General features: G+C 48.1%; 1 protein-coding gene across 4 annotated transcripts in view; it reads left to right on the forward strand.

Annotated features, from left to right (window-relative positions):
• The window catches only part of ablim3 (actin binding LIM protein family, member 3), a 122,708-nt gene that overhangs the window by 84,888 nt on the left and 25,465 nt on the right, over nt 1-12,355 (forward strand). For 3 of the 4 annotated variants that reach the window (XM_088932496.1, XM_088932495.1, XM_088932497.1), the window contains exons 7-12: nt 2,150-2,237; nt 4,681-4,739; nt 5,678-5,749; nt 8,761-8,790; nt 10,030-10,159; nt 11,538-11,636. In XM_088932496.1, coding sequence (XP_088788622.1) covers nt 2,150-2,237; nt 4,681-4,739; nt 5,678-5,749; nt 8,761-8,790; nt 10,030-10,159; nt 11,538-11,636 — 478 coding nt within the window. Of the gene's footprint in view, nt 1-2,149; nt 2,238-4,680; nt 4,740-5,677; nt 5,750-7,701; nt 7,858-8,760; nt 8,791-10,029; nt 10,160-11,537; nt 11,637-12,355 lie in introns of all 4 variants that reach the window. The other variant, XM_088932498.1, reaches the window with a different exon arrangement.

Below are 12,355 nucleotides of genomic sequence, written 5' to 3' on the forward strand. Positions count from 1 at the left end.
TCTCTGGCAGTATTGTTTCTGTGTGACAGTGAAGCCACCCACTCCCACGCACATGACATCCATTGCATGCTCTGTTCCTGAAAATGAATAGGCTGTCTGGCCATTTACATGGTTAACAGATGACAAGCAATTTCTGGCACATCCTGGTAGTGCTCTCCTATGAACATCAGGCTGTCAGAGCAATGTCAGGCCATGGGTTAATCTCCCCCCCCCCCACCCTTGAAGGACAATCACTCCTCCGGTGCCCGAACATGTGTGTCAGCAAGGAAATGAGATTGAGATTGAAGAGACTGAGGAACCTTTTTTCATCGGAGTTGCTATTGTTGCAGACTTTCATTCAGCCAAAGCCTTGTCCCCTTCAGAGAAGAGATGAACACTGAAAATAAAATGTTATTACACTAATAATCTGCAGCAGAGCAAGACGTCTCCTTTTATGGAGGTCTAGCACAGCACGTCTGGATGGTGTAGTTTTTCTGTGCTTCTGCCAGGCGCATACTGTAGCTTTAGCATGTTCCTGTGGCTTGCTACATTTTATGTGGTTCTTACCATAGTATGTATAGTGAGAAGGATGAACATACTGTAGGAATGCAGAAAATCTACAACTTGATTCACTGCTGTTATAGAGAGACTACTACCCAGCACACTTGCAAGCCTGACAGTTTTACTGCTGCAAAATAGCTAGATTTCAAGTTTACTAGGGTATATATACATTTTTTGTCTACCTGAATTCCTGCTAAAGCTGGAATTCCTGAAGCAGGTGAGGGCAGGAGTGTTTGTGTAGGTCTCACAGTCCTCCTTTATTCCTTCTCTGGCCAGTAATGAACCACGTAGTTCAGTTTAACCCTCTCCTCCTGCTCATATAGGAATGGAAGTATGTGAACCCCGTTCTTTGAAGATCAAAACATCCCAGAAAGCTGGAAAATAACATCCCCAGATGAGATGAATTTTGATCCCCGCATTATGCCTGAATTGCAGTGGAAGTCCTGGAGTAGACTCTTTTTTTGTATGTAGATTGATGAGGACCATAAAACAGCACAGATTACAGTCTGTAAGTGCCAATACACTCTTATGTATCATGGGAATAGCATTTTGAAGTACAGTACAATAAAAAATGCACTCAATCATAGGAGAGTACAATGAAAACGGCTTTCTAAAAGTACCACCACCTGCTTCAAATAAGGTGAGCTACTTCTGCCAATAAAATTCATTCCTTTTTGGTTAAGATCTGTGCGCTGTGGTGTCAGTGCTGTCTCTGCAGACTCCAGAAATGTGTTGGTATTTGTGCATGCTCTGCAGCTTTGCAGGAAAAGGCGATTTGAAAAATCTAAAACTGTGTTGTCTTGGACACTGGAAGAAGTCGTTAAAGTAAAAGGCTCCAAGTCTTTTGCTTGTCTTGTTTTGTTGGATGCCACATTCCTGTGAGAAGCCAGCTCTGTGTCTGAAGTGTTCTTGCCCAGACTGGGTTTTGTGCCAGAGCAGTAGCAGGCCAGTTCCCGGAGGGATCGGTGCACACCGAGAGGCAGCTCCGCGAGGCGGCACAAGCAGCACGCGTGACACGTTGCACAAGCACCGCCACACAGGGCACGGCTGGGAATCCGACTCCCGCTGCAGAGCAGTTTGAGCCAGGCCAGGAATTACAGGCAGCAGGCTCCTCTCTAGACACTGGGTGCTGGGTGTTCCAAGCACCCACCCAGCCTAGCTGCACACACTAGGTGTGAACTGACATTCGTGCAAAGGGCTGTCACTTCTAAAGCCTGGAGTGGCACAGCCTTTTAAAGAGGCAAAGGAACAGTGTGCTGCTCGTGTTTGGGGGAAACTAACAGATGTGGTACCTTTTTGTTTTTTCCCGTTAAGCCTGGCTTGTTAACATCAATGCTTAACAGCAGCAATTAGAGGCCACTGAACAGAGAGCCATTAAAAAGCGTGAAGCCAGCAACGATTTGAGGCTTGCAAATAGAACCTTTCAGTCAAAGTCTACACTTCATGAACGCAGACTCGATTTAGCTTTCACAATGTCTAAACGGAACATCTGTGTTTAATTTCTTCCTCCAACATCTTTTCGACCTGTTGCCTTGCTTTCTCCTTGTTCACCCTCTGCCTCGCCATCGCACTTCACCTAACAACTCTCTCACCCGGGTTTCTCTCTCAGGCCGGAGGGAAGCACTACCACCCGACGTGCGCGCGCTGCGCCCGCTGTCACATGATGTTCACGGAGGGCGAGGAGATGTACCTGACAGGTGAGACCTGGCACGGCTATCAAGATGTTCCTCACTCCGGCTCTTGTTGACTTTAGCTGGGAATTTCATGCCGGCTAAGTCCTTTAAAGGGGAACTGCAATGCTATTTTTATGCTTCCGGGTTAGAAAGAATCAGCATTGATGCGCATTAACGGTAAAATGTACACAGTAACTTGTAAAACACTCCAGTTTACATCACAGAATAGATGGAATTTCCAGGTATGCACAGAGCCATGTTTTGCAGTTCAGAACAAGGCAACAAAATTTCTAGTGAGGTTTTGCGGCCTTATTACATTCTAAACAAGCAGGCCTGTGAATACATCTCTTTAATCCAATAGAAATATTCCTCTCGACGTCGAGACGGTTTTGCTGACAAATACTGCTTGTTAACTCTGCATCCAGATCACGTTGGAAAATTTCTGTGGTGAATTGTCTGCTGCACAACCTGTACTTATTACAGTACATTAGTCATGGCAGTGACTAGTGAGCAGGAAGGGCAACTTCACGTCACGATTCTTACGCACTGTCACTCTTGCCCATGTAGAGACCAGGGGTTTGCAACAACATGGCGATTTACAGTACTTTTACACATTTTTGGATTTTGTGTTTAATTTGGAATTTGTCCAATTTTGCACTGCCGTCAATGAATTTATTTTGTTACCGAGATTTACTAACCAGTCTGAGAAATTGGGACTGCAGTTCCCCTATGAACTCCAGGCCATCGCCCTGCCCCTGTCAGAAATGGATTTTAGAAAAGACTTAAGGGGGAAAAGGGGTCTCCGTGTCTACGGAGCATTTCCTTTGTCTTTGGCTCTGTGGCTGTCCTGCTCCCGCGCTCTTCAGCTGACAGGAAGAGACTCTTTCTTCAGCCTCGTGCTAGCCTCCAGTCACTCATGCATTCACGTTCCGGCGGGCTCCCGCTATTATCACTAATTTATCAAAACTCAGCGGTGTGACGATGTAGAGGGGTACAGGATTGGTCTGCGGGAGGGTGGAAGGTTGCCGGCCCTAGGGACACCCTAGATCTGTGTCTCCCCGGAAGTGAAAAACGAGCAAGGGCAAGCCGTGATTTGTTCCATACTATATAGGTTTTTAACGACACAACGGCGAACCGTGTTCCTAAGGAAGACGAATTAAAAAAACGAAGCCATTATTCTGAAGCTGTGTCGGAGAGCCACATTACCATGGGCCAGAAAGTCATGAAAAATGGATAATGACATTACCAGACTGGCTGGCACAGATAACATTTGCTTCTTGCCTCGGAGCAAAGAAAATTAAAGTGCTTTTTTTTTTTTTTTCCCTGGCTGAGCTGTTGTGTTTGTCTCCTTCCTTTGGCGAGCGCTGTGCCGACAGAATAAAACCTGCCCCCAGGTTGCGCCCTGACGGGGCAGAATCACTCTGAAGCTGCTCGCCGGGTGCCAGGTGCCAGGAGGTTAATGAGCGCTGTGAATGATTATTGTCAATTAGAAGACAAAAATGTGTTTAAAACTTTTTTTGCACTCAGTCAGCCAGCGGAGAGCAGGTTGGCCTCTCTCTTTCTTTCCAGTTGAGATCTTTTCATAGAAAGGAACAAGTAATAGGTTTATTCCATGCTGAAAAGAGAAGAAAGGAAACACAACGTTTTGAAGAAGGCTCCACGGCCGAAATGTTGTTTCCTTTCTCCTCTTTTCAGCCTGGAATAAACCTATTACTTGTTCCTTTGCAGCCTACGCATGCTGACGCTGCTACCCACCTGAACTCTTTTCATAGAAATGCATCAATGTTCTTTTTAGCAAAGTTTACCACCCATCCATCGTTTTTCTGATAACTTTATCCAATTCAGGGTTTTGGGGGAGCTGGAGCCCATCCTGGCAAGCAACAGGTGCAAGGCAGGGTACACCCTGGACTAGACAGGGCCTTCATCACAGGACACTCCCAGACACACACACACTCACACCAGGGCCGGTTTTCCCAGAAGCAAATTAACCTACCAGTATGGCTTTGGATTGTGGGAAGAAACTGGAGAACCCAGAAGAAACCCATGCAAACAGAAGGCAAACATGCAAACTCCACACCATTCCATTTCTGGAATTGAACCCAGGACCCCAATGCCGTGCGCGCTGTGCCACCCTTAGGAAAGTTATCTTGGCAGATAACGGAAAAGATTTCTGCATTTCTTCCCTTTATGTTGCCATTCTGCTACCACGAATTTGCTTTGCCCCCCCCCCAGTTCCAATCTTACCATCCCCTGCCTTTCTGTGCTGAACAGCGATTTCACAGTGATTTACTGGGCATTAGCTGCTTCTACGAGGGCTCTTCAGTGGCAGGGGGGAACCAGCCAGCCCTCAGGTGTGAAGAATCCTCTCCCTGCATTCAGCGTGGGGTCCATGAAGCAGGGCCCTGGCTCATTAACGGGGGCCGGCCCCGGTGTGCGCGCGCGCTCTGATGTTGTCTTGACCTTGCAGGCTCCGAGGTGTGGCACCCGCTGTGTAAGCAAGCCGCCCGGGCTGAGAGGAAGCTGAAGGTGAGCAGCCGCCAGCCTCTCTGCTCCCCAGACGCTGGGCTGAAAAGAAGGATCGTTCTCCCTCCTGCCATGCACATGAAACACTGCTGCTTCTCCTTGGTCTTTGATCTGCTGTAACAAATGGATTTCAAACATATGACCGACAAAAGAATTCGGGACATGAAAAGGCAATCTCATTATTTGATGAAGGGGGAACAGAGTATACAGAAAAGCCTTATACTAGTCTACAGAGGGCAGAAGTATCTACACTGCACCTGATGTTGCATGTCTTTCAGACTCCTTGCCCTGTGGCTCCCTGTTATTTGACCGTAGTTGATTTATGGAACGACAGTGTTCTTCATTGACAGACAGCTTTGCCCATCTGCACTGTAACTTTGCAGGAGTCTTCCTTTCTCATGCATTTTTTGCATGAGACCAAGCACTGTCGGGTTTGGTTGGACTTGGGTTAGTGTCCTATCGGCCTAAGCCTGGAGTACCATCAGTGAGAGCACAGTCTCACAGAAGGATTTCACCATGTATACTGCAGGCAACCCACTGTCTCCCACAGTACACTGCAGTCCCGCAGACAGTTCTGCATCTCCCACAGTGCACTGCAGTCCCATAGCTAGTACTGCATCTCCCACAGTGCATTGCAGTCCCGCAGTCAGTACTACATCTCCCACAGTACACTGCAGTCCTGCAGTCAGTACTGCATCTCCCACACTGCACTGCAGTCCTACAGCCACTACAGTGTGACACAGTGTGACACATGGCAGCTACATTCCGAGTAACAGTGCAAGGTCAAGTTAATTAAACTTGGGAGGTGTAAAATGTGGTCTCCACTACCAAATCTTACCTGGTAGCATTGCACAGCAGTATATCCCTGCTGAGCCCATCCGTCAGACTCGGACTGCTACATTGACTGAACTCGGACTGACAGCATTTCTTCCCTTTTACAGCACAGACGCACTTCGGAAACGTCCATCTCTCCCCCAGGGTCCAGCATCGGGTCCCCGAGCCGCGTCATCTGTGTGAGTAACAGCCCCGAGCGCAGACTTCACATCCAGACAGCAGGAGGAGCTCCTGTTCCCTGCGAGTGGCTGTCTCACTCAGGAGAGCAGGGCTCTCTGGGTTTGATTGCTCTTGACTGGCTGTCCATGCCCTGTCATGCTGTAACATCTCTTTTTGCTTTGAAAATCTGGGCTTGGTAAAAGAAAGAGTTAATTTTAACCTTGCCTGTTAAAGACACCCCAAGTCCTGTTTCCAAAGAGGAGAGTTTGTGAGCTGCACAGTCACTGGTCTCAGGTGGCAGAGTCACTAACCTGATTAGAAGCAGCATGTAGGGAGACTGTGCTGGCTTTGACTTTTCTGTGATATTCAAAATGTTCTCTAGATAATTGCACAAGTAAATTCCAAGCATGCACGCTTAGTTTTGTCTGCCAATCTAAAAAATGAGAAGAAAACTGCTTTAGCCTCCAAATTGAGGTGGAACTAGAAAAAAAATGCATTTTACTGTAAAGCACTTAATAAAACTCTGCAGGGTTCTTGGAATTTAGCAGATCTACAGGAGTTTAGGAAAACTCCTAATGAATGTAGTTCAGAAATATGCTGATGGACCCTTCCTGGAATTCTGCTAGGAAGATACAGCAGGAGAAAACAAATCCTGTGACATTTCCCGGAATCTGAAAGGCTTTGCACCCAAAATCCTGCTGAATTTGTATACGCATCCTGCAGATTTTTTATCAAGTGCCAGAAACCTTTTCTTTGCCAGGGAATCCAGTACAGGGGACTGTGTTTCAAGCACTGATATGCTTTTTAAATGAATAGTTACTGAATGAGGCTCCAGTCCCAAGCCAGGGGCAGATCTGAAAAACAACAAACTGCCCCATTGCACTGCAGGCTCTCTGGGGGTGACCCCCAATATTGTATTGTGGGTTCAGCTTTATCAACAGAAGAGACGGTGCTCCTGGGTTTCAGGGAGAGGGAAGGTGCTTTAATGAACGAAAGTGTAACAGGTTCAAGTTGCTTGTGAAAGGGATTCCATCTCCCAGTTAACAGGGTGGGAAGAAATAGGTTTAGGATATAATCTATTACAATAAGCAGAGTGAGTGCATAATTCCTGTGTGAAGGAACACATAACCTCTTAAAGGGGAACTGCAACACTATTGTCATATTTTGGGGTTAGAAAGAATCAGCATGGATCCGTGCCTTTCAGACCGCATTAACAGTAAAATGTACACAGTGACTTGTAAAACCTCCTACATCACAACATAGACAAAACTCCCAGGTTTGTGCACCACCATGTTCTGCAATTCAGAACGAGGCAACAAAACTTCTGGTGAGGTGAAGCGGCCTTATTACATTGAAAACAAGCAGGCTTGTGAATCCATCTCTTGTAATCCACTAGAAATATTGCTTTTGTTTCCGAGACGGGTTTGCTGACAGATACTACTTACTCGTTAATTCTGCATGCAGATCATGTCGGAACACTTCTGCAGTGAAATGTCTGCTACAGAACGTTTACTTATTCGCTCGTACATTGCCTTACATTAGCCATTATGGAGACTAGTGAGCAGGAAGGGCCGCATCACACGGCAATTCGTGGGAACTCGAAGGCGAGTTGCGTCAACATGGCGACTTACAGTGCTTTCACAAAGTTCACGATTTGGGGCTTAACTCCAAGTTTGTCGTTTGTTTTCTATAACGTCAATTTATTTTGTGACCGAGATTTATTTACCGGTTTGAGAAATTGGGCCTGCAGTTCCCCTTCAAAAGCAATTTCTCCCCAGCTTGTCATTCATTGTGAAAGAGCAATCCCTACATAAGAAACATGCATCTGTTGTGCCTTCCTTTCCCAAAGTACCATACCCCTCCCACTACTGCCCTCCCTCCGTGTCATCCTGTATTTCCGAAAGGCTGTGTCCGTCTTTGCTGGTCCTATGGCTCCGTTCAAATCCGCTCTTCTTTGTGTCCCTCTTTCCAGGCCAAAGTGGACAATGAGATCCTTAATTACAAAGATTTCGCTGCTCTTCCTAAGGTTAAAGCTATATACGACGTTCAGCGGCCTGAACTAATTTCCTATGAGCCCTATCACAGATACACCTCCGATGACAGGCTAGAGCGCTACAGCTATGGGGAGGTACTGAGACGCTGGAGCTGATCGCTGTCTGTGTGCTTTGCCTGCGCTGCGCTCGCCGCTGACTCGGGCTTCACCTGTGGAATGCAGAGACGCTGCAGTCTGACCCACGAAACCCGTGGGGTTCTGAGTAACTGGGAGCACTGCTGCGAAATGTGTCCTCTGCCAAGTGCAGAATCCTAGTGGAAGCACCTTTGTTTCCCACGTAAGAAATGTCCAGCATCCGTTTCTTAAAAATGAATGTTACATAATCATTTTAGCCCTGAAATCAAAAGCATACATAAAATGACAGAGAGCGGGTACCGTAGTTAAGAATGCCGTACCTGTTGGATTATGGCAGAATGGTGCTCATGGGCTCAGTTACAGCTGACTTAGTCTGCTGGTTGAATGCATACTGTGAAGCCCAAGATTCAGGGGTGTTGTTGTCTGGCTTGTGTCAGTGTGTTTCCTCTGTGCTTCTACATCTAACTGTGGGTCGCTGCACCTAGTTACGCTGTGCACTGTGTGAGCTGCATGCTAGCCTCGCTGTCATGTGATAGACAGAAACATCCAATATATACACTGTATCTGGGCGGACAGAAGCAGGAAAGAATGAAACTTAAGCATACGAGGCAATACCAATACAAAATCTCCAAAAAACAAACAAGTGAACATGTGCTGTACTGTCACAATTTACTTTTTATAAATTAAAAATGTGGTGGGATGTACAACAAATGCATTAAAGCAACGTATTGAAGGGATCTGTTAGATATGTTGCTTCCATCTGTGGAGCAATAAAGAGAAGACCAGAAGGGAAGTGTTTGCTCCTCTGTCTGCCAGACTGGCAGTTGTTTCAAGGCCTGATGGCACCTCTCCCAGCCTGCCCTCACTCCCTCTTCCCTGTGTGTCTGCTCTCTCTCCCTGCAGTCTCTGGGGACTCTTTCTCCGTACTCTCAGGTAATTACAGTACCTCCTGGTCTTCTCGGCCCTGTGAGCACTTGTGTGTGTGTGGGCATGTGTGTCTGTGCATGCGTGTGTCTGTGCATGTGTGGATGGTAGTGTGTGTCTGTGCATGCGTGTGTGTGTGCATGTGTGGATGGTAGTGTGTGTCTGTGCATGCATGTGTGTGTGCATGTGTGGATGGTAGTGTGTGTCTGTGCATGCATGTGAGTGTGCATGTGTGGATGGTAGTGTGTGTCTGTGCATGCGTGTTTGTGTGCATGTGTGGATGGTAGTGTGTGTCTGTGCATGTGTGTGTGTCTGCATGTGTGGATGGTAGTGTGTGTATGTGCGTTAGCGTGTGTGTGTGCATGTGTGGATGGTAGTGTGTGTACGTGCGTTAGCGTGTGTGTGTGCATGTGTGGATGGTAGTGTGTGTGCGTGCGATAGCGTGTGTGTGTGCATGTGTGGATGGTAGTGTGTTTGCGTGCGTTAGCGTGTGTGAGCATGAGCGTGTAGGTGTGTGTATGAGAGTGTGTAGGTATTGTGTGAGTGTGTGTAGGTGTGTGTGAGAGTGTGTGTGTAGGTGTGTTAAAGCCCATGTGTGTGAGCATTTATGTGTGTGTATAGGCCTATGTGTGAGCGTGCCCGTGTAGGTGTAAGTAAACGTGTGTGTGTGTCTGACCGTGTGTGTGAGCTTGTGTGTATGACATGAGTTTTATTTGCTGGTGTACAACCAAAACAGGAAGAAAACCCTGTTTTCTAAACCTTTTGTATACCCACTCAGATTTTTCTTTATTTTTTTGTATACAAACACTTTCTTTTTAAACGCTTAAAAAAAAAAGTAAAAAGAGGCCTGTGAAGATGAGGGGCTGTGCTGGTGCATGAGAACAAGCTCAGCGAGAGGAGCACTCGCTGCTCAGCCTCATGGACTCAGGGGCAGGGAGACACAGGGGACAGAGGGTCAGAGGACAGAGTGACAGAGGGACCAGAGAGACAAGGGGGACAGGGGGGACAGGGAGACACAGGGACAGAGGGGCCAGAGGGATAGAGACACAGAGAGACACAGGGACAGAGAGGACAGAGGGACAGAGGATCCAGAGGAACAGGGAGACAGAGTGTCAGAGGGGACAGGGAGACAGGGAGAGAGGGAGACAGAGGGACAAAGGCGACAGAGGGGCCAGAGGGACAGGGAGACAGAGGGACAAAGGAGACACAGAGGACAGAGGCATGCACACTAATGGCTGTTCTCAACAGGACATTTATGACAGCATCGACCTGCGGCAGAGAAGAGCGTCAAGCCCCGGATACATCGACTCCCCCAGCTACAGCCGCCAGGGAATGTCCCCCACAGTGCCTCGCTCCCCTCAGCACTACTATCGCTCCGGTGAGTCAGGGGAGGCAGCAGGAGGGCGATGGGACGCACAACAATGCTCTGTGTGTGTTCGAGCGGGGAGCTGAGTCAGCATGCATCAGCTGCAAAGAAACTAGTAAAGGTTCATTCCTCCATGTTGCGTTTCTCCTGTGTACTGTTCAGTGTGCAATTAATCTTGACCTGTTCCCTGGACCTGAAATACCCCCCCTTACCTTTTGTACATTGCTGTAGGGGTCTAGCACGTGACTAATGCAGGCTCGCAGAAAAAAATGTGCACGGCCGTGTGCGGGGCAAACGTGTTTGAAAGAATACTTTTATATTCTGTCTTAGCTGATCTTCCCAGAATAACGCCAGCAGGTCACAGATCTTGCCAGAGCTTGGGCCGGCTGGTGCACAACCAGTAACGAGTGAAAGTGCAGCCGTACTGTGTCTTTCCAGAGCATGACTAAAACGTCAGTCCTCAACTCACAGCAGTGAGCTCGTGAGGAGAAGATGTGTGCCAGCTAACTGCTCCCTCCTCTCTGTCCTACGCAGGTTGGGATGCAGATTCTTATTCCGAAGGGACTTGTGCCAGGCAATCACTAAATTCCCACGTTTTCCTCAGGTCCCGAATTGATTCACACTCCCGCTGTCGAATCCTAGCACAAGCTGTACATATTCCATCCCTGGATAAATTAGCTGCCCGGGATTTTAGATACTGTAGCAGGCATGTGTGAAGCCACTGAGCATTTGCAAGTTAGGGATACATTATGTAGGGCCCTATACAGGTGCTCTGGCCTGAGGCTGGTGCTTATATTCTGATAGATGAGGCGTTTCAGGTAAGTTAACTACATCCACCAGTGCCCCTGTTGGAATGTGACATGTCTCCTTCGTCCACGTAAGGGACTATCACAGGGTATTCCCGGCTCATGCTCTGACTAGGCAGCGCACCTCTTCCCTGAGCTCTGAAATACTCCTCCTTAACCCGGGCACCACCTGGCAAGAGCAGATAGGAGCTCACAGGGTTCAAATCTGATCTGATCGCACAGGTGAGAGCAAGTGGAAACTCCGGCACTCTGCCTGACTTTCACATGCGGTCAATTGGTCTTGTGTGCCCGGTTCCTGCCCCTCTGAGTGAAGCATAGCTCCCTACCTCCGCCATATTTTGCTTTTTAAAACAAAGGTGTTGTCATTTAGGTTCTGGTTTTCTTTGAGTTTTGTCCTCTGAGAGTTTCCATTGGAGAAATTCAGCCCGGTCCAGGAGGCACACCAGATTCTGCCTGAAAATGCAGTGGCCATTGGTTTGGCAGGGGGGAGGGGGGGTGGATCTCGGGGTTCAGTGTGTGTGGTGGTGTGAGACCTGACCCTCACGCTCCTCTTCTGTCGCTGTTCTTGGCCGGGCTGGCTCCAGGCACGGAGAGTGGCAGAAGCTCCCCCTATTACAGCCAGGTGGACGTCAGATCCAGCACCCCGACTGCGTACCAAGCTCCCAAGCACTTCCACATCCCAGGTAGGCCTCCGGCTCCTGTCAGGTCACGCCAAGTTGGCTTATAGCTGTAAGCAGTGAACAGCGCACCTGGCCTCTAGTCCTCTCTCTCTGCCCTCACTCTTCTCTGCCTCTCTCAGTTATTTAACATTTTACAGACGTTTACGACAAAAATAGTTGTTGTTATTTCTTATTATTTTTAAATTACTGGTAGTAATAGTATTTTTGAGAGGCTCACAATCTGTTCCTCAGGCTGTGACAGGAGACCCCATACTGGGCTGCCAGATCTCTCTCTCTCTCTGCCCCCTGTTTCTCTCACCCCCTCCTCTCTGTCTTTCTGTCTTTCTCGTCACATGTTTCCCCTAAAGGCAGGCACTCCCACCACCATCTTTTCACTTTGTCTTGTTGCCTCACGCAGACCCCCGCTGTGAGCTAGCTCTTTCGTGCAGGGGATCTGAGCCCGTGACTAACAGAGTGACCCTAAGCCCTCATCCCTCAACATTTCAGTCCATGCAGTGGACCCACATGCAGTTTGCAGTACAAGGTGGGGGACGCCACAACAAAGCCAAAAAACTGCCAAGAGTTGAACAGTTAAAGACTGGGAAGAGGAGGTGCTTCTTTACACAAAGGGTGGTGGGGGTGTGGAACAAGCTGCCCAGCCATGTTATTGAAGGTGACACACAGCTTTCTTTCAAGAAACAGATAGATGACATCCTGAGATTTTAGAGTGACCCTAAACCCTA

The sequence above is a fragment of the Atractosteus spatula genome, chromosome 14, assembly GCF_055471065.1.
Source record: "Atractosteus spatula isolate fAtrSpa1 chromosome 14, fAtrSpa1.hap1, whole genome shotgun sequence".
NCBI lineage: Eukaryota > Metazoa > Chordata > Actinopteri > Semionotiformes > Lepisosteidae > Atractosteus > Atractosteus spatula.